The sequence below is a fragment of the Gobius niger genome (genome assembly GCF_951799975.1).
Source record: "Gobius niger genome assembly, chromosome: 4".
NCBI classification, from domain to species: Eukaryota; Metazoa; Chordata; class Actinopteri; order Gobiiformes; family Gobiidae; genus Gobius; species Gobius niger.
In genome coordinates this window covers 9,967,652-9,990,286 of record NC_136855.1, presented here as the reverse complement: position 1 = coordinate 9,990,286, position 22,635 = coordinate 9,967,652, and the positions used below count along the sequence as shown (strand labels likewise).

The 22,635-nt window shown below is 40.9% G+C and overlaps 1 protein-coding gene across 2 annotated transcripts; it reads left to right on the top strand.

The window, feature by feature from the left end:
* Positions 1-2,965: 2,965 nt before the first annotated feature.
* Positions 2,966-22,392, top strand: cttn (cortactin). 2 transcript variants are annotated; one of them, XM_079555040.1, is made up of 16 exons: positions 2,966-3,098; positions 4,478-4,585; positions 6,093-6,166; positions 6,271-6,400; positions 7,556-7,666; positions 9,031-9,085; positions 9,214-9,324; positions 10,660-10,770; positions 13,429-13,539; positions 15,246-15,356; positions 18,066-18,121; positions 19,151-19,220; positions 19,297-19,535; positions 21,349-21,481; positions 21,572-21,640; positions 22,034-22,392. In XM_079555040.1, the coding sequence occupies exons 2-16, from the start codon at positions 4,502-4,504 to the stop codon at positions 22,168-22,170; spliced, it is 1,602 nt and encodes a 533-aa protein (XP_079411166.1). In that variant the 5' UTR covers positions 2,966-3,098; positions 4,478-4,501; the 3' UTR covers positions 22,171-22,392. The 2 variants fall into 2 exon arrangements, with proteins under 2 accessions (XP_079411166.1, XP_079411167.1); XM_079555041.1 differs by lacking the exon at positions 15,246-15,356.
* Positions 22,393-22,635: the final 243 nt, after the last annotated feature.

Genomic DNA, 22,635 nt, shown 5'->3' with positions numbered 1-22,635 from the left:
AAAGTCAAAAAATAATTTATAAACTTGGTATACCTAATTGAAAAAGGTTCTGTTTTGTTTTGTGAACTTGCGATATGGTTGTGAGCACTGAAAGAAAGAAAGAGGAAAAGAAAGAAAGAAAAAACGAAAGAGGAAAAGAAAAGAAAGTGAAAAGAAGATAAAAGAAGATAGAAAGAAGGAGAAAAAGAAAGAAAAAAGAGAAAAAGAAAGAGGAAAAGAAAAGAAAGTGAAAAGAAGAGAAAAGAAGAAAGAAAGAGGAAAAGAAAAGAAAGTGAAAAGAAGATAAAAGAAGATAGAAAGAAAGAGGAAAAGAAAGAAAGAAAGAGAAAAAGAAAGAGGAAAAGAAAAGAAAGTGAAAAGAAAAGAAAGTGAAAAGAAAAGAAGATAGAAAGAAAGAGGAAAAGAAAGAAAGAGGAAAAGAAAAGAAAGTGAAAAGAAGAGAAAAGAAGAAAGAAAGAGGAAAAGAAAGAAAGAGAAAAAGAGAGAGGAAAAGAAAAGAAAGAGAAAAGAAGATAGAAAGAAAGAGGAAAAGAAAGAAAGAGGAAAAGAAAGAGGAAAAGAAAAGAAAGTGAAAAGAAAAGAAGAAAGAAAGAAAGAAAGAAAGAAAGAAAGAAAGAAAGAAAGAAAGAAAGAAAGAAAGAAAGAAAGAAAGAAAGAAAGAAAGAAAGAAAGAAAGAAAGAAAATAGTATTGTGCCTGCCCCCTGCATTGAGCGAATAATGCAAGTCATATAAGATCTGAATCATTCAAATTAAGAGCAAGGCCATGGGGTTGAGAAATCATGGTTTATTTTACAGATTTATTGCCATTTTATTCTATTTGTCCTGAATCTACTTTGTTTGCTGACACTACATGCTACTAACAAGTTGACAACCTTCTCAAAGCGCTTCACAGTCAGCCTTAAACCTCACTAAATGTGTGGCCGGTTCTAAATGCTGTTTCTTTGTGTTGAGTTCTCTCGAAATAAACATAGTTTCAAGGGTTGTGATTGGAGAACCATAAACCTTTGTTACAAACATGAAAAGCCTCACAGCTGAACGTGTGGTGCGTCCACAGGCTTCAGAGCCAACCCGAAAATGCCACCAGGACGCCCTCTGCTGGTGCGATGTTCACTCCCGGATGTGGACAGTTCCCTGGACTGCTCCATGTTTCCTTCTAAACAAACAAAACAAAAACACACACACCCTACCTACGAAAACACACTTCTTTTCATAGCATGCTTTAATGATAAATTAGATGAAAATCATGCAGCAGTTTGGATTAAAGCCAGTTTTAAATTAACGTTTTATTATTCTATTTTCATGAATGATAATAAGCTCTTTCTCCACTCTTAAAGCACACACAGCTGTGACTAAGAAGAATAAGAATGTACAAAAATATTGGAAATATATATATTTTTTTAAACACACATTCTCGTCTGACTCTGGGTCCTGGAGCAGGTGGGCGTAGTGGAAGCACGTGAAGCCCCCGGACGTCCCAGCAGAAAGCCCGGAGCAGGACCTGAAGACACATCCAGGACGGGACGGGAGGGTGGAGGGGGAGAGAGCTGACAGTCCTGACGGTGTAGCGCTTCCAACATCCTCTGGAGGGCGCTGAAGCACTGGAGACAGGCTCTGCTCTCTGCTGTGGGGCAGGGATCTGAGGAAGACCTGCCGGCTCCACAGCTGAACAGGAGGGGCCCAAAACTCTCCTTCTTCACATTCATCTTCCTCTGAGAGACCGCAGTCTTCCTCCCCCTCCTCTTCATCAGGGTCTGCAGAGTCTTCCTCCCCCTCCTCTTAATCAGTGTCTGCAGAGTCTTCCTCCCCCTCCTCTTAATCAGTGTCTGCAGAGTCTTCCTCCCCCTCCTCTTAATCAGGGTCTGCAGAGTCTTCCTCCCCCTCCTCTTAATCAGGGTCTGCAGAGTCTTCCTCCCCCTCCTCTTCATCAGGGTCTGCAGAGTCTTCCTCCCCCTCCTCTTAATCAGTGTCTGCAGAGTCTTCCTCCCCCTCCTCTTAATCAGTGTCTGCAGAGTCTTCCTCCCCCTCTTAATCAGGGTCTGCAGAGTCTTCCTCCCCCTCCTCTTCATCAGGGTCTGCAGAGTCTTCCTCCCCCTCCTCTTAATCAGTGTCTGCAGAGTCTTCCTCCCCCTCTTAATCAGGGTCTGCAGAGTCTTCCTCCCCCTCCTCTTAATCAGGGTCTGCAGAGTCTTCCTCCCCCTCCTCTTCATCAGGGTCCACAGAGTCTTCCTCCTCCTCCTCTTAATCAGGGTCTGCAGAGTCTTCCTCCCCCTCCTCTTCATCAGGGTCCGCAGAGTCTTCCTACCTCTCCTCTTCATCAGGGTCTGCAGAGTCTTCCTCCCCCTTCTCTTCATCAGGGTCCACAGAGTCTTCCTCCCCCTCCTCTTCATCAGGGTCCACAGAGTCTTCCTCCCCTCCTCTTCATCAGGGTCCACAGAGTCTTCCTCCCTCTCCTCTTCATCAGGGTCCACAGAGTCTTCCTCCCTCTCCTCTTCATCAGGGTCTGCAGAGTCTTCCTCCTTTACCAACCTGGTACAATGTATCTCTCCTTTTTGAGGTTAATGCATGTTGTACATTGTCCCTGTTCAAATAAATAAATAAATAAATAAATAAATAAATAAATAAATTAAAAAAATAAACTCATCAGGGCCTGTAGAGTCTTCCTCCTCTTCATCAGAAGGCACGAAAAAAAGAAAAGAAAAGTAACACACAAAAAAAGCACCACCAAAAAGAATGACAGAAAAAACAAACATACATCTCAATTTTATGGATATTTTTACCTATGACAATAAATAAATTCGACGTATTTCATTTTCCAGTTTCCAGGGGTGGTTATAATAGGTTATTATATTTTTGATAATTCAGCTTAATATGATATGATGTTTTTCGTTGAACGCATGACATTTTTCCATATCAGTTCCATCTGCACGCGCCCCGGTGTTGCGTCACCACGCACTGACACGGAAGCAGGACGCAGGGAGAGCCAGGAACATCCCAATTTCTGCTTCAGCGTTTTTCTGACAGGAGCAGCTATTTTTCTGAGAAACGATCCACTAATTCGCCTATCCCACGTTCGGACCGGGCCTCCTCTCTGTACGCGGTAAGTGTCTGATCATTTACGTCCGCTAATATCGCTTCCATCCTCGCATTTTGTCATTCAATTGGTTATATTAGCTTAGCCGCTGCTAGCTCAGGAAAACTGGAACAGGAAATGCCATAGCCAGGTAGGTAGCCGCGACTTTTGCATAATCAGGGCAGTTTATATCATTTGTTTATTTTTTTTATTCATCGTTTGGATAGGTAAATTTACAAATCAACCAGTAGAGAATATTTTCATGGCATAAATCGAGCGCTTAAAGGCGAATCGAAGCGTCGCAGCAAAAAAAAAAAACTGGCACACTTGGCACACTGTCATCTTTCACGTTTCTCTAAATATAGCGAGAAATAGTCACATTTTAAAAGCTGATGGCACTTTCGCTAAATTCTCGTGAAATATTTAGAAAATTAGCAGGTTTTTTTCCACATTTTAACAATAACCACTGTATCAAATTTGAATTAAATTTAGCCAAACCTTTTTTTTTTCCCTTTCTTTTTTTTCTCTTTCGATCAGTCAGTAATCATATTAATCGTGAAATTATCATATCGGAGTATACATCGCTGACCCAGTTAATAAAACAATACACCAAAGTGAATTGCTAGTAATTTACAACTCAACCACTTGTTTAGTGTTTTTTTTTTTTTAGATTAATTATTATTTTTTATTTTTTTTCACGTGCTAAAATGCATAAGACTTATTTTCCCCTGGATTTGTGCAGAAGGGCGTGGTGGCGCATGCTAGCTTGTGTTGTTAGAAAACTCCAGATAGTTTTGTAAGACTTTTGGACGCTGCTTCCTGCTTCCTGGTCCACACACTCACGCTTCTCCTTTCTTTCTTTTTTTTTTTGCTTTCTTGAGGAGGAAAATGAAAGCCACGTAAACCAGACAGACCTCTTTGAGTGAAAACAAAAAAAGCACAAAAAAAACCCACAGGCACCGTGAGGGAAACGCTGACTCAGGGGCTTTGTCCATTGAAGACCTGCCAAATCTGTTGTTGTTGAAGGCGTTTTGTGCTGCATGTGTGGGATAAGTGGTTTATTAGCACTACGATCACGATAAAATACTTTTCCTTTTGCTGCACCATTAACAATATTACGTTGTTTACATTTTATTTAGTGAGAAGCAACTGTGTAGTGAAGACCTGACAGGTATATGGTGTATTGGTAGGTTGGATAGGGGCACATCTAATTCATAAACAAAGGTGGATGTTTTTTAAATTGAAGGTGACTTAAAGTGTCTCTGTCCTGCAAAACCAACGCGTTTGAGGTCATGATATAAAATGTAAAAAAAAAAAAAACAATTCAAAACATGCTAGTTGTAAAGTATGATGCAGGGTGTTTGATATTAATGCCATGAAAAATAACTGTGATGCATTTCCCCCAGTGTGTTTGGTTGTCAGGCGTGACCATGTGGCGGGCAGCAGCAGGACAGAATGTGAACATGAACATGGACGACGGAGGAGACGACTGGGAGACCGACCCCGACTTTGAGGTTCGGTTTGTCTTCTTCTATTAGAATATAAAGTACTTTGTGCAAATCAAGGCTGCACAAACAAAAACATGCATTATGGAATACGGGTGTGCAACATTGCAATATCGACATTTCTCATTCACCCTTGAAATGACATCGGTCAATCAATCGAACTTTGTTTATGAGTTCCTTTCATAGACAGGTGCTTTACAGATTGAAACATTCAAACAACATTCCCACATTCCATGCACACCTACACCCCCCTCACACACACATGTATGTAAGGCTGGTTACAGGTGAACAAAGTAGATGAACAAGACTGGTCGCAACCGTCAGAGCACTGATACAAGGGCACCAAGTAAAGTGAAATGTCTCCTTATAGCGGGGCCTAACCCCCTAGATCAGACATGTCAAGCTGGCAGAGATGATTTGATCTGGCCCCTGACTTGTAGAGCATAAATTCCTCACTCTGAGTATGTCATAAAAAAAGAGTAAGTCTCTAGCCCATTCCAAATGACACCCCTGCCCTGGATGATTTTGACAGATATTATTGCATAAATCATTTCCCAAATACCAACGCCACCCAAGAAGTGACTTCCTGTTTCAATCCAGCACACAAAAATAAAAGCGCCATCTTATTCATTAGTTCAGCAGTTCATTAGTTCAACTTTCTTTCTGCCTAACTATTAACAGACAAAACACTTAATTATAGTTTAATTATATTCTTGTAGTGTTGCAAGTACCTGCTGAACTAATCAATGAGGCAAGCTATGTGCTTTTATTTTGGCGTGCTGGATTAAAACAGGAAGTCACTTCTTGGGCGGCGTTGCTATGATTTCAAGTTACGCACAGAGACAAAACTGGCAGTTGTGGAACAGGGACTTTACTTTGGGCCATATTTCAAGGTTTCACCCTTGGATCTTTGACGATGTCCCTCCACCAATCAAACTTGCCCACCCGTGCCTTTATAGTAAGCTTATAAAATATATTATTTGTTGATTAGAAAAAGGGCAGTGTAGTCTCTTGTTTTGCCATAAATATCCTGACACAAATAATATATAAATGCAAAAAAATGTCATCTTATTCACATTTAGCAAAGTGGCGTTTAGCCTCTTTCTGCTTCTCTGACAGCTAAAACGATGACATTATCGCACATCTTTGAGACATGGATGAAGCTCATGCTAATATTCTGATATTGACATTGTTCCGAAATAAATTGTGCTGTTTTTGTGCAGATGCCTTCATCATCTTTGTTTTGTGGTGTGTCAAAACAAAATTTGAACATCCTTTACTTTGCTATATTTATAGCCTTACAGCATAACATTTTGCTCAAATAGAATAAAAAAAAACATACATCTTTACTGTAGATTGGGAAATGGTCAGCCATTTTGGTATCACAGGCATGTTTTGTTTATATTTTCAGATTTATGACAGTCTGGTTGTTCTTGTAACGGCGAGACGAACAACCGGGAATGTTCAGCAGTGTAGCTTTAATTTGTAAACTTCATTCTTCATCCTTTTCCCGCAGAATGACGTCTCAGAGAAGGAGCAGCGCTGGGGGGCTAAGACCGTGGCAGGTTCCGGGCACCAGGAGCACATCGAGTGAGTTTACGTTTCTCCTCTGATTTTACCATAAACATCTGAAACCTGGAAAACCGTCTTCAGTCTTTTATTAACGTCCTGAACGTCTGGCGTCTGTGTCGTAGTATCCACCGGCTGCGCGAGACCGTCTCCACAGAGCACACCAAACTGAAGGAGCAGGAGCTGGCGACGATGCCCAAAGCCTCGCACGGATACGGGGGGAAGTTCGGGGTGCAGCAGGACCGCATGGACAAGGTAAAGGACAGACAGGACGGGTGCGGTTACCAGACATTGCCTCTGTGTACAGCATTTTGGGCGGCGATGGTTGTTTTCAAATGTGCTTTATAAATTACCTTGATCTTCATATACACAGCCTTTCACAGATTTAGAGTAAATATTTGAGAAGTAATCTCTCTGCAGTGTTGTGATACAAACGTTAGGGCTGTGCAATTAATCAAAATTCGATTACGACAGTAAGCGATTACAAAATTAGCATAATCGCAAAAATATCGATTATAATTTTTTGCAATTTTTATTTTTTTTGCAAAGCAGACTTGCGTTATTTAAGGCCGCTGGGATTATTTTCCCTTCGCTTTTCACGTGCCATGGCTCATGCTTTTGTCTGACATATAAACAAAGGGCGCTGTGTGATGATGTCATCAGGCCGCACTGCTTAGTTTACTTGCGCAGGTGTGAGGGCTGGCCAGCAGGGGGCAGGTGTGAAACAGGGACCTCTCTTTTAATTAAGGCGTGCTTTAAATCATTTGTACTTTTATGACAGTCCAGAAAACATCAAATATCATCACAGTGTTTTGATTAATAAATAAATAAAATAAAGATAGACTTTTTTTTTAAAGGCAACAAATAATCGTTTGAATAATCGTGATTTCAATTATGACAAAAATAATCGTGATTATTATTTTTTCAATAATCGAGCAGCCCTAGCAAACGTTACTCCTGACAAATTGCCCTCATGAACCTTGGTGTAATTTTCATGGGATAAGTCCATCAAAACATGGAGAATTTTCCCTCTGAATGTGAATATTTCCAGGACAAATCGGAGTCAAGGATGTCACTGCTAGGTTGCAAGTTCAGTGCCTTGGCAGAGGTCTGAACAGTCTAAACACTTTTGGTTTTATAGTCACATTTACCAGGTATATGCATTTTTTGTTGGATTTCTTCAATTCTTTTTCCATTCTGGTTTTTAATCGTGAACGCCCGGTCAGCGCCGCGTCATCTGTGTCTGTGCTGCCCCTGTAGTGTTGATATAAAACGCCTGACTCCACGGCTCTGAATGTGATGACAGGGCAGTGTTTCGACTTCGCTGTTAATCTGTTGATGACTCAGAAGCTCTCCAGGGAAACCCCTCTTCACCTCATTTATTTGAACGGCTCGTGTTTATGTTCGCAGTCGGCCGTGGGTCACGAGTATCAGAGCAAACTGTCCAAGCACTGCTCGCAAACGGACACCGCCAAAGGGTTCGGAGGGAAGTTCGGCGTGCAGGCGGATCGGGTCGACCAGGTGAGTAAACGTTTGGAAAAAATGAGCGCAGCGGGTGGCTTAGGGGTTTGTAACTGGCCTCTGCGCACAGTACTTGGTTACCAGGACTACTCGTTGTATATTTCTAGAATGTTATTTATTTTCCGTATATTTGTTGGAAGTAATTTTAAAGCCACGCTGTGTAACGTTTCACCCAATAAATAGATTAAAATACAAGAATTAATTTTTATCGTTGAAAAATACATAAAAAAAATAACATGTATGTGCTGTGAGTGGCTTAGCTCTTCTCAGACCTGACTATAAGTTTACCGGGAGCGGGACGTCTCCAGCTCGTCTCCATGGAGATTTTGACATAAAGCAAATATGAGATTTTAAAGGTTAGGTCCTCATCCAAATCCACTCTTTGATTATTCACTGCAAAAATAGACTTAAGAGCATGTTTTGTATTGGCAACAGTATAATCCAAAATGTTACAATGATTTTTTTGGGCCTTCTCACTACACTGCGTTAAAAATTATTTTGCAAATCGTATTCGTAATATTTTTTCAATGAAACTCATGGATGGTGTTGTGTCTCAGGGCTCTTTGAATCTGTGATAATAGGATCAGGTAAGCTGTTTCTGTTCATGAGCATTCAATAAACAGTTTAGGGGAAGACGGATACAAGGTTGATGCATAACTGCAGCCTCTGGAGGGTCCTACACCTTAATGTTCGGGAGACTCAAGAGGCAGCAGCAGTTTCAAATACCTGTTTGCTGCTTTTGTAGCAGCTGTTCTATTAATCTGATGTATTTGTCTGGCAGAAACCGTCCTCATTGTGCCTTTATGTGCACAAATACATGTGTGCTTTGAATCACAGTACGATGATTACACTTAATCGCTGATGAAATATAATATTCCATTCCTAGACCAAGGCATTCAACTACTTCACGCTTTTCATCAGCAAAGATCCTTTTTCTTTCCCATATTGCTTGAAAAGTATGGTCTGCTAATGTGAAACGTCCTTTTTCAGTTGTTGTTCCCTTAACTGGGCTTAACCTGACAAAATGATTATCACAGGCATCTGAGATTGATGTCAGTGATTCAAAGAGCCCTGAGACATAACACCATCCATGAGTTTCATAAAAAATTTTTTTTTTTAGCTTTTTGACACTGAAATACAATTTGCTGAATTATTGTTGACACAGTGTATCTATCGCAGTGATTCTTAACGTGGGGGTCAGTCATTTGGGAGGCATATTCTATTGTAGTTTGAGACAATAAAGTTAAGTTGAAATGGTATTAAAACTTGCTGCTACTTGTATAAATCTGTATAAAGGCAGGTTTATTAGCCATAAGTATTTATATGTCAATTTTAAACATTTATTTAATTCTGCCGTGTTTCAGTCGGCTGTGGGTTTCGAATACGCGGGAAAGACGGAGAAACACGCTTCTCAGAAAGGTACAAAGGTCCAACATCTGCTTCAACACCTGGACAATTTTTCCTTCAGCTCTCAGCTATTTTAAAGCCAAAAACTTTACTTTCATAACTGTGAATCTATTGAACATTTCCCTCTTGCCTCTGTCCAGACTACGCGGCTGGGTTCGGCGGGCGCTACGGCGTTCAGAAGGACAGAGTGGACCAGAGCGCCATGGGATTCGATTATCAGGGCAAAACAGAGAAACACGACTCCCAGAAAGGTTTGTTTACGTCATCTCGGCTCCGTAGTCGTCTTCATAACCTCTGAATGGGAAACGATATGACTCGAGGCTAGAGGTTTGATGCAGATCATTTCAGCCTTCGAACAAGAGAAATCATGCACTCATTCCTGCGCTACGCCCGATCATGTTCAAGGTTGCAAAAGTATTTTACTAAGTCTTCAGGTTGTTTTTAGTTTGTTTTTGTTTTTGTTTTTTTCATGTTTATGGGAGATAATGATGTCATAGTCAGTCGTTACCTTCTTTGAACTCTTATGTTTATTTTCCGTCGGGAACTGGAAATTGCACATGAACAATCTCTCAGCAGGGAAAACAACGGGGGAACTCAGGTCAAAAGAACTTCCCGACTTCCACAGCAGCCGAGTGGTTCATTTATCGTTTAGGTTGCTAGTGTTTAGAGTTTAGTGTGTGCAGCCCTTGGAGTAACGTATGTGCGAGAGAAATGCCCCACATTAATGCTAGCAAGAAGAAAACTTATAAAACCAACAAACCAAAGTTTAGCTTTTGAAAAAATTGTGTTAAATGGTTAGCTCGGTTAAATGCTAAGAAAAAAGATTAAAAAACATTTTTTTTATGTGGTCCCACATAAAAAGCACATGAACACAAGCCAACTAGGGAATACGACTGGCGCTACTTTTTGAGTTTTAATAGGGCTCTTTTTTTTGTTTTTGGATACTTTAACCATATTTTGTTTTCGATACCGATGCTAAAATATTTGTCATCTAGAACCAGAAAGCAGAGCAATAATGTGTGGAGGATCTGCAGATTTACTATGTCAGGTTCCTCTCCAATGTTGAGAAACGTGTGAAAAATGGGGGAAAATATTTATGAATTAAAAAATGAGCAAAAATTTGTAAAAAAAATAAAAATAAAATAAAAATCTATATATTGTGAAGATTGTGTAAATAAAAAAATGGGATAAAATGAATTAAAAAAAAGCCTAATTGTGGGAAAACATGGGGGAGTATAATATAATAATAATAATTAATAATAATAATTAATTTGAGCTGAAACAACCAAGTCACTTCTTTTAGTGCTGTCCCTGCATCAACGGTAACAAAACTTGGATCTAAAGATATCAGATTTCTTTATTTTCATATACCTGCTTTCAAATATTCCATGTTTTCGATACCAGTAGCACCTAAACTTTTTTCCTGATGCCATTCTAGTATCGACTGATTTTTAGCACGACTTTCCAGGCTACACAAAGGTCAATATTAAAATAAAGGAGGAAAAAAGTAAATGTAATTCCTCATGAAGCAAACGGTGAAATACTGTAGTCGTAGTTCTTATCATGTCTTCTTCTCTCATTCGCAGATTACTCCAAAGGTTTCGGGGGGAAGTTTGGCGTGGAGACGGACAAAGTGGACAAAAGCGCCATGGGCTTCGAGTATCAGGGCAAAACGGAGCAGCACGAGTCCCAGAAAGGTCAGCGCTCCTCCACGTTTGATAAATGATACAGACACTCGATTTGGATACGGAAATGTGTCAATTTTAATGCTTTGGCAGTACAAGATTTTAAAGCCGATGTGAAGCATGAAAGATATGATTTAGAAAAGTTTTCCCCTTTTATTGAAGCTATATGCTGTAGTCATTGCGATCTCATTAGCATTTATTTATCTATTATCCTTTTTAGGTATACTTGCACTTGTTCTCTTTATGTTTTTATTTTGCCAAAGCTAAAATGTGATTAAATATCTTTAAATTGGATTCCAACTGGGAGAAAATCAAAGTATTTTGGAAAATAATCAACTATTTTTACTGCATAATCTGAGAAGAAAGACAAAAATGATGATCCGTTTACTGGCGTTCTCCTCTAATTAGTTTCCCTGCTTTTAAAATTGAATAATGAATTAGCTTCCTTGACCTTCTGCTGCTCTTAAGGCTGCTTAATCCTGTTAAGTCTTGTCGGATCCACGCCCAGACCAGGCCAAGCCTGTACTTGCCCCAGACCACAGAGCCGTGTTACTGCAGCCTTCCCTCATGCAGAGTCCTGTCAAAGCATTCCTGTGTCTCTGTTGAGTCGTCTCTCTGTCCGTGGAACATGTGCGGCCGAGTCACAATAGTAAACAATGCCCTGGGCTCTAGCACTTGGCTGAAATAACATGATGCAATGGACTGAAGCGCAAGTATTTTGTCAGTCCAAACAAATGCGCAAATGCAGATGTTCTGATGATGATGGGAAAGCTGCGTTCTCTGAGCCGCTTAAATGGGTTGTCCTTTTAGTACAGTCTCTTCAGTGTTTCCCCTACCATTATTTTGACAGGGCGGGCCCCCCCAGGACGATAGCCTTTTGTTGTGTAGTGGCAATCTCCGATCAATAAAACAAGCGTCTTTACGAAATCCGTTCCGCTAATCCATTCTGCGTTTTGTTTTATGAAATCCTACACTGCTCAGACCCAGGCCACGCGGTCGTGTTTATTTGGATCTGCACCAGAAAAGAGAAACGGGGCAGAGACAGGAGCTGCTGCTACAGTGTGATTAAGTTTAACTAGAGATTTCAATAACATTTACATTAAAAGCACAACTACATGTAACAGTTGTGTTTAGGCAAAGCTGTTGCCTAAACACAACTGAAGTGAGCTCTGATATTGTCCTGAATTTAGCCTTTCGCTGATTTTGGTTCCTCTTGTTTTATGCAGAACACAGACATATTAGAAGTGTGCTATTAGATTACGTATAAACTGTGGAACTCACTGATAAATATTAAACATGAATATAAGGAAAGTCCAAACATCCATGGGAAAATTAATTACTGGTAGCCTATATCAATCTAATAATAGTATATTACAGACTCAAACTTTCTACAACATAGTATTGTGTCCTACATTAAAATGCTTTGTAGTTACTTAAACTAAGTTAAATAAGTATCATATAGAAATTCAAACAATAAATTGTTGCAAATAAAACCATTTCCAAAAACCCTTTATTTTACCCGGCAGCGCACACGTGTGGCCATACCCCCACTGCCAAACCAGTTAACCTGGGGAATCACTGCTCTTGTTAGGTCGCGTTTCTGTGTGGAACCTAGAAATTCTACACAGTATATTGACATGTGATGCATTATTCCCTTTTTGCTTACTCACTTTTTAGCCAAGATTCACATTATATTGATATTGATGGTCCGATATGAAACTGTTTAGATTTTTTTAGGTGGGCTTTGGGCTTTGGAATTGCATAAAATAGCATCATGTGACTTTAGCAGCGCATTATACTGAACTAAGGCCAGACTTGGAAGATTTAGAGTTGGTTTACAGCAGACAAAAGGCAAACAGAGCAGTTCAAGATAACACTGCGCTTTGCACCGCATTGTTTTTGCAATGATAACAGCGCTAACAATTGCAAATGCGTTGAATTTAAATATGTGCAAAAAATGGCTTTGGCAAATGTTTTCCTTGTTCAGCTTCCAAACAAAGATTTAGTGGTTTATTTCCAAAAATCTTGATGCGAACAGTTTAACTCTGGCTATAGTGGGGGCAGCCATGTTGTTTACTGATTGGCCAGCTGTGCCATGTCATGATGCACATGGCAACAAAGGGGCGGTTCAATTCTTAAAGTAAATATTCATATATTACTCATTTACCAACTTGGAGTTAGTTTTCTGCAGCATTAGTTCCTCTGAGAATATCCAAGTAAAACTGATACTGCGTGATATCCTTTACTGAATCGAAAATCAATCAAATTAAATCGAATTGATTTGGGAAATCCGAATCCATTCCCAGCCCTAGTATTTATGGGACAGAGACCCGAAAGGGTGTGCATGAGGCATGGTCCTGCTCCAGAATTTAATTTCATTTATTAAACCAGATTTTTAAAGTTTTCCAGCTGGATATTATTATAAGCACCGACAGCTTTCTATAGCAGGAGTTCAAAATGTCTTGCATAGTAATCTCAAGGGTCATGGCCTGAAACCACTTTCCTTCCTAATTTACATGATTAAACCTGAAATGTCAATACTGAAGTGGCCAAAATGAGATTAATAAGCCATACTTATTCAGCATACCGGTATGTCCACAAAAGGAGGTGTTCTATTTAACCACTACACATTTATTAAAACATAATGCTGTGTATGCTTTTCGTTTCCAGATTATGTGAAAGGTTTTGGGGGTAAGTTCGGGGTGCAGACCGACCGACAGGACAAATCGGCCCTGGGCTGGGACCATCAGGAGAAACTGCAGCTGCACGAGTCTCAGAAAGGTACAGGCCATTCCACCATAGTACACTATGATCAACATACAGAAGTATTAACAATGCGAGCGCTCTCAGTTCTCTCTCTGTCTCCTCTGTGGTCGTTTGCGGTCGTTGCTGTGGGTTTTTGAGTGAGCTCCGCTTCCTCAATTTGACTGATGTGAAAGTGCCACTCAGGCCGAGACGAGGAAGCGAAACCGCAGATCGTTTTTCTGATCGCGCACAGTAGACTTGTTGTTTTAACCCCCCAAACTAGCGGACACTCATTTCCCTTTTCTTTTAGTCAATGGATGAAACTGAAACATTGCAAACTAGGGGTGTAACGGTACGCTAAAATTGTATTCGGTTCGGTTCACGGTTTTGGAGGGCTCGGTTCGGTTAATTTTCGGTACAAATAAATAAGAACTAACAAAATTTTTCTTTTGAAAAGCTGCCAATACACAATAGAATTCTTGCTAAAATAAATAAAAGCGACCCCCTGTGTGAGGACCACTAACCACTAAACCACTGTGAGACTGGGATTTAGGACGACTACTAGTCTATTTCCCTTTTTAAAATAGTAAATGGCAAATGGTCCCATTCTCTCACCTCTGGTCCCTGACCCACAGATTGGGAACCGCTGATTTAAAACTAACTGAAACCTGCTCCTGGCGGTTGTTTCTGTCTTACCGCTGAGAATTAGCCTGTGAGTCGCCCAACCCGTTTTAGACTGTGCACATTCAGAGAACCAGAGTTACTGTAAGTAACTGCGCTCATGAGAACCATGTGGATTCAACTCAACAAAAAGGGCACGGACACGGCTTTTTACTCTCGTCTACTCGCCAAACTACTGTCCGGATACTCTAGACTCACCAGACACAATAAGAAGAGAGTTTAAATGAGAGTGAGGCCCAGAGTCCGCGCAGAGAAAACATGAGAGCTGCGCCCGGGACACGGGTGACATGATGCAGCCGCGGAGGAGCCGCGCATGAGGCGAAGCATGAGGCGAAGCACCGGGAGACAGACGGCCGAGCGGGACACGAGCGGAGAAGCACTCGCGCTTTGGAAGAGACAGGGGGAAGGCGGTCGGTCTCTCCTGCTCATTCACTTCACCAGACTACTCCGTTTTGGTGTTATATGTGGCGAAGTAGGCGGAGAGTGAGTGCGCGCTGGAAGAGCCTGTCCCCGTAACAACGCGTTGATTAATCAGTGAAGCAACACTACGCACCTTGCGTAGTTTGCGTATAGGAAGAACCGGCTCTGAGCGCTAGTATAACTTTTTGGCTGAAGTGCGGACGTGATGGGATATTGTAGCGAGGCTCAAGACTTTTAATCAAATACTTAAAGCCAGCGCCTTCAGCTACTCATGCAGCTTCTATAGCGTCCGTGCGGAAACTCGCGTAGGAACTTTGTTCCGCGGCAGTTAATATGACGCTAATAATAAATTTACATTATTTAATGAAAATAATAAACCGAAACGGTACGCAAGTGGACCGAACCGAACAGGCCGAACCGAAGCGGTTCAATACATCCCCGTGAACCGTTACACCCCTATTGCAAACACATCTTGTTTTCACTCCTAGCTTTAGCACTTTGATCAGACCATGTGTTCATCTCATCTGAATCTCTGTGGACTAAACTGAAGTGTGTTCTCCATGTGGTCCTGTGTCCTCACTCTGTCCTGTCTCATGTCCTCTGTGTGTGTCTTCTGTGTGTGGTTTAACCGTGTGTTGCAGACTATAAGCGTGGGTTTGGAGGGCAGTATGGGGTAGAGCGAGAGAAGCAGGACCCGTCGGCTCTGGGCTATGAGCACAAGGAGAAACTGTCCAAACACGAGTCTCAAACAGGCACCGATCCAGTTCACTGTCCCGTATACATTCCCCCCGTGTCCCCCTCCTGTTGGCAGTGTGGCTGCTGTTTTAGCTTGTCGTCTATGCTCCGCCTTTTCCTTCATCTGGCTGCGTCAGAGCGATGGAATTACCCCTCCATTGGCTTTCCCCACACCCCGTTATCAGCAAGATTTGTAAAGATTCATCTAGAATACAATTATAATGATTTTTTTGCTGTAGATTACTGACGTTTCATATAAAAATAAGGCCTTTTATGCCAAAAACGACCCTAAATTTCCCATATTTTTTGCCGACAACCTGAATAATGGATCAAGTCAGGTTTAAATTGTTCATTTTGTTGAGATATTTCGATACAAACACTTTTTCATCTTGTTTTAAAATAAGCTGATTAATAGTGGGGAAAAATCTATCAACATTAAAAGTTCGCCTTTTATGAAATTCAAGACTCGATAAATCAGACTAGGAATTAGATATTAAAGGTGTATTATGCAACTTTTGTATGTGGGAAAAAAAAAGTCGATTTGTGTGTATTTGACCTAGTGTCTGTCTGAGTGGTCAGCTCGGCGGCTTTACTCCTGATCACAATGTTCTCTATGAAGCTCCCGGATCAATTATTTGGAAGGTTTTCTCTCTCACCAGAAAACCTACAAAACAATTGATCCGGGAGCGTTGTAGAGATCACCGTGATCAGGAGTAAAGGCGCCGAGCTGACCACTCAGACACGGGGTCGCTACAAGGTCAACTACGCACAAATATCAACTTTCATTTTGCATAAAAAGTTACATAATGCGCCTTTAATATAAATCCTTCTTCAAAATATTGTTCAGTCCATGGCTGGAAAGAGTCTTTTGGAGCTACTTTTTGTAAATGGAGATATTGTCGCGCTAATGTGATAAAATCTTCTGAGAAAATTGCCATTGAAATGAGAATTTCCCAAATAAATCTATGCAAAAACACTGAATCAGTATAAATATTTAACACGTTATTGTGAAGATTCTGTATTTTATTTGTTTCCAGGTGAAAGTTTATATGTTCAGCGATAAAGCCGACCCAAAACCTGAAAATTGCCTGTAGTGTCTCCCCTTATTTATTTATTTATTTTTGCGAAACCTTGGGATTTAATTTAAGTGATTTTCAAGATTTGGAACACTCGATACATCAGTAATTTTCGTTTTTATCCAGTACTAAGTAATAATACAGCGAGAGATTAAAATTCCTCGAAACTCAGGGAAAGTAACAAGGTCATAATGATGCGCCGACTGAATATCTATATCTATATTATATTATATTATATATGTGCTAAACACCGATCAAATGATTTCTAGCAAATAAACAAAATACAAATAGTGCTTTGATATCGTTATTAACCCCTTAACTCCCACCTGAACTGAGCACATTTTCTCCAGATTGGCTTTACCCCAATCCAAAAGCTTCTGGAAAAAAAGGTGTGAAAATAGCAACAGAACTGAGACGAAAACAATGAAGATGTGACAAAAATGTGACAAAAATTGACAAAAAAGACAAAAAAGTGACAAAAAATGACAAAAAAGACAAAAAAGACAAAAAAGTGACAAAAAAGTGACAAAAAATGTGACAAAAAAGTGACAAAAAAGTGACAAAAAATGTGACAAAAAATGTGACAAAAAATGACCAAAAAATGACAAAAAATGTGACAAAAAATGTGACAAAAAATGACCCAAAAAAAGGACAAAAAATGTGACAACAAATGACCAAAAAAAATGACCATAAATGTGAAAAAAATGACAATAAAGTCACAAAAATATGTTGAATACCCCCCCCCCCTAAAAGATGGAAAAAATCTGATGACGTGAGGAAAAAGATCCATTTAGATGAGTTCTGTAGAGCTTTCAAATGAGGTGTTACACTGGCCTACAGGATTTGGGTAAAGCTGAACTGGAGAAAATGCTCTCGGTTCAGGCGGGGGTTCAGAGGTTAATCATCCCTAGATTTCCTAAGGAAGAATGGCTGTTTTTGCAAATATACTGCAAAAATGTAACTGCGATAATAATAGCAGGGAATTGACTCACAAAGACACGGTGGCTGAGCAAATGCGACTATAATTGGGTTCCCTTTACTGTCAGCTTGTTGAATATTAACCAGCATTAAACAGCGGAGAAAACTTTTTCCAATTAGAGCGAACAAGATTATTATTTCTATATATGTTTTGTATTCCTACCCTCACCCTTTGACCTTTGACCTGTCTGCTTTGGCCTGACGCTGCTCCCCCAGTCGGCTCTTTTGTTTGTGCATGAAGCGCATGGCCACAGCAGCAGCTCCGAACATGGCCCCGCCCCCTTCTCTCTCTCCTCCGCAGGTTCTGCATGAGTTCACCGACCAACCCTCCGCTAGGCCTGTCACAACTGCACCGTTTAGAGACCATTCGATACTGACGCATAAAAAAAATACTGATTTGATGAATTCCCTCCATATTTGAGTCGCGAAAACAATTATACAGCTAATTTTATGGAAGTATGGTTTAGCAGTAACAGGATAAATTATCATAACTTATGTTGTGGTGCGGATAATGGCGTGTCGTTCGTATAAAACGCAGATTTTGGAAGAGAAAAAAAAGATTTACGGCATTCATTGTGACAGGCCTAATCCCAGCAGCTCCCGGTCTCCAAAAACCCTTACATGACTGAATGGTTGGAGTTTCACATCTGATAATGTTGTCTTTGTTTTCAGATTATTCCGTTGGATTCGGAGGGAAGTTTGGAGTCCAGAATGATCGCATGGATAAGGTAAATTCATCAACAGTGACGTGTATTCGTTTTGAGATGTTACTATTGATTTTTTGTGTTGCTGTTTTAGAAAACTATTTCAACTCGTTCCATTTCATTTGAACAGCATTTCTTCTATTGTGTCAAAACAAGACGTAAATACTAAATCAGGACCAAATTAAGGGCAAAATGGAACAAAATTTTGGAAAATCCTGACAAGACATCGACTGATATGGGGTTTTCTAAGCTAATGCCGACATGCCTATTATGGGACTTCGAATGGAAATTAGCCTTGAGCTAAATCCGGCATATTTACAGCAGTAGTTGTCTGTTCATTAATGCACTGCCCCCTCAAATAAATTAATAAATGAAAAAGATGAAATGAAATGCTTGGCCGAAATTTTCAACGGGTATTTTTGGCAGATCTGATCTATAATCCTGTAAAAACATAAATACTTCACAACAGAGTGGTCGATTTTATTCTATTACTTTAAGTGATTCAATCATGGTTTCGGTCCCAGCTTTGATTAGTTGCCGTTAGCATTAGCATGCTATTGATCATATTTTTGATACTGGTGATGAAAAATACAATTGCGAAGGTTAAAATTAACTCCGCAATTGAATTCTCAATGACAAAATGACTTGCAGCCTGTCCCTATTGACTGAGGTTTAGTGAAACTTCTGTTTAATAAACTTAACTGTAACAAATTTTCATCGCAATGTTTCTCCCCTACTGAGGCCTGGGAAGGTGTGGGAGGACTCGTTTTAGGACTCGCCCTGACTGCTCTTTCAAATGCAACAAAATCTATAATTTTCAGTCCCGGAGATATCGGCTTTTATTGGCAAGAGATTGGCCGATATTGTAAAATCCACAAATATCAGCCCGCTATATCGGCCGATCTCTAATCATGGCTACAACTGAAGATCTTTAGCTTTCCATGTTTTTATTTTTGGGTGGGGTGCGATGTGGATATTGCATCAACCTTTAATATTATAAGGATAATAACTCTAAATAAATGGGTTTGTCTGATTCACGTGTGTCCCCCGCAGAGTGCAGGGACTTTCGAAGACGTGGAGAAACCGGCCCCGTCCTACCAGAAAACCAAACCTGTAGAAGCCGGTGCGTGTCCGCCATTACCCACTCTTCTCCGAGCCGCTGTCATGATTTGACACTTTGATGTTCTCCCCCCCCAAAGCTGGCAGTGGCACGGGCAACATCAAGGCTCGCTTCGAGAACTTCGCCAAGCAGAAAGAGGAGGAGGATAAGAAGCGGGCGGAGGAGGAGCGGGCGCGGCGTCAGGCCCGGGAGCGAATGGAGCAGGAGGAGCAGCGCCGGAAAATCGAACAGGCCCAGAAAGCGCCGTCGCCCGCCCCCAGCCCCAGCCCCACCCCTCAGCCAGAGCCAGAGCCAGAGCCAGAGGAGAGCACGTACAAGGTAAACCGTCCCACAGAGCAGGAGAGATGGAGCGGCTTGTTAAGAATGAGCTTTGTGTGTTACCTGAGGACCTGGCTGCACGATTTAGACAAAAAACCCAATTGCGTTTTTTCTGACAGAAATTGCAATTGCGATTTGATTTGCGATTTTAATATATTATGTACAGCCTGTGTTTTATTCTTTCATGCAATTGAGCTGCAGATTTTACAACTGCTGTTCAACATCTTGGTGCTAAGTTGCAAGAGGCAAAGAGGCATTTTATGGAGTTAGTTTTAATCATTCTCGAATAAACGTGGCGCTCTCTTTCACCCTATTCAGCTACATAAACGCATTCTCCGAATCACACGCTGCAAAGCGCTGCTTGTTTTATGAAAATCTGCCTCAAATTTACATAAACTTGCTGTAAAGATGTTTCAATTTAGACGCAGTTTAAAGGGGCTAGATGCAAGTTGGCCATTTTATACTCACTACTGCCACCTCAGGTCATGCGCGTGGCTGCAGCTTCGGACTCAAAGTAACAACTTTTTGAGTGACAGTGGAGGATTTTAGATTAGATTTTGCTGGAACATTTAGGGGGAGGAAAATACATAATTTTAACTTTTTTAAACTCTGTATAGTCTCTTTATTACAATGCTACACAAGATGAGGCGATAGGCTTTTTTGACCACCCACAACCCGCTCAGCGAACTAATTATGATTCCATGTCACAACCCGACCTGTTAGATACAAAACTCAAAAGCCTCAACGCTTTGAGGGTAGGTTATCACAGTTAGTAAAGCCTCCATTTCGATTTGATAAAGGTTAATCGTGCAGCCCTAGTGTTTTGGATTTGTATGTAACTAGAACTCTATGCTACGAAGTTGGAGAACGTCATCTTTATAAACTGACCCTGACATGAGCGTCTCAGCTGGCCGAGTTTACCCGAGTTTCTCTTTGGAGCTGTGCACATGTTCTTGTGGAACAGATGGAGTCACAGCAGGACAGTGTTAATTTTGACAACATATTTTAATTTAGTCTTAGTCTTTTGACGAAAATGTAATTCCATTTTAGTCTAGTTTTAGTTGACTAAAATTGCAAGTAAATTTAGACTAAATTTAAGACTAATTTAGTGGACTTTGCCTTGATAATATTCATTATAATCATATTTAATCTTGTTCCTCTGCTTCATGGAGCTGCTCCTTTGGTAGTGAATTTACATGATCTGAGGCTCTTTCAGACGGTCAATAGAAGTTTGGATGATTTTAGTCTCTCCCTTTCATTTTTATTTAGTCTTATTTTAGTCGACTAAAATATCAGGACATTTTAGTCATAGTTTTAGTCTCATGGAAAAACTTTTAATTTAGTTTTAGTCCAATTTTAGTCGTCAAAAACAACACTTTGACTTAAATTAAGACTAAATATTTTAGTCGACAAAATTAACACTGCAGCAGGAGACACCACAGAGACGATTAATCCAAATCAAAATCCATCGCTCATCTCAATCTCAATCTCACTACTATATCCTACAGCGCCACGAACGCTGCAAGTCTGAACCAAGCAGCATTTAAGAAAAGCTGCAACACAATGTCGCTACGTTATAAAATCTGTGATGAGTGAACGGATTTCTGTACCGCTCGCAACACTTGGACCATTTCCTCACTGCTCCGCGGTTCACTCTTCTTCCCTGCAGTTTGGCTGAAAGAGCAACAGCACCTCTGATCGGGCAAAGAGCAGTTTTTTTTGTCGTATACAGGAACTTCCATAACGACCTGCCATTGCCTTTTCTATCTGCAAAAGATTGAATTCTGAATCCCACTGTTGCCGTCTGTTCCAGAACACCAGTGAGTTGGAGGAAGCCTCTGGGGAGAACGGGCAGCCGCTGTACGACGCAGTGCCTGAGCCCGAGTACACGCCACAGGAGAGCAGCTACCAGCCCGAGGAGACCCCCGCCGCGGGAGGTGCCGGAGGTACAGGTCGCACTAACATTTGTCTGGAGTCTGTCCAGTAGTTTGACTGAGTCTGAGCGCATTCATTTGGGGATTTTTTTTCTTTTGCAGAGAGTCAGCAGTACGACTACGGAGACGACGTGGGCATCACAGCAGTGGCTTTGTACGACTATCAAGCCAGTGAGTCTGTTCACTTTTGTACAACGTCCCTTTACTGTAGCAACAAAGGGAGCTGGACCGCTGCTGATGGACACAGCAGAACAGCAGAAACAAACAATACAATGAGTTTTTGTAGAGCCCTATATTCCAGCATCATTGGGCTGCTCAAAACTGCCCATTTTATCCAACAGAAGAACATTTTGAATATCTATTATAGACATAATTTGAGGACTTTTGAGCTTCTGTAGGTAAAGACTAGTGAAAGACAAGGGGGCAGGTAGAAGACCTGAAGGGGCTCTGCCAGGAAAACAGTACGACTTGCCTTGACTTAAAGTACAAACATCCCAGGCAAACTGTCCCTTAAATGAATGAAATTACCCAGGCCTTTAAATGCAAACCTTCTCTCTGTTCCAGCGGGTGACGACGAGATCTCCTTCGACCCCGACGACATTATCACGAACATAGAGATGATCGACGAAGGCTGGTGGAGGGGCGTGTGTCGCGGCTCCTACGGCCTGTTTCCCGCAAACTACGTGGAGGTGCGGCAGTAACGGCCTCCGCCACCGCTCCCCCCTTCGCCCCGACGCCCCATCTCCAGTCCGTCTCATCCAGGTTTTAGGCGCTACAGCCGCGGCTTGACTTTAACTCTTAAGGAATTCCATGTTCTTCTACTCTCGACACAGCCTAGTTATTTTTGACTTGGCAAGTAGCAAAATCTGCCAGTGGAATATGTGTTTTGGCAGTTTAAACAAGAAAAAGCATCTTATTTCCATTAAGTTTTATTGCAAAAATACTTGTTCCACTGGCAGATTTTTTACCTACCTACTCAAATCAAGGGTAATTATACTTATTTAGGGAAATGTTACTGTTCAAAAATGCCAGCAAATCCACAGAGCGATTATGAACAGGGGTGGTCAAAGCACTTGATTTCATTCATTATTTCATTATCAAGTAAAACTACAGATATTTCTGGTCAAATATTACTCCAATAAAAGTATTGTTTCTTGAGTGTATTT

Coding starts and splice junctions, on each gene's coding strand:
- cttn (XM_079555040.1), top strand. CDS start 4,502: ATGTGGCGGGCAGCAGCAGGACAGAATGTGAACATGAACATGGACGAC. Junction 6,167..6,270: donor GGGCACCAGGAGCACATCGA/GTGAGTTTACGT, acceptor TCTGTGTCGTAG/TATCCACCGGCTGCGCGAGA. Junction 6,401..7,555: donor AGCAGGACCGCATGGACAAG/GTAAAGGACAGA, acceptor TTATGTTCGCAG/TCGGCCGTGGGTCACGAGTA.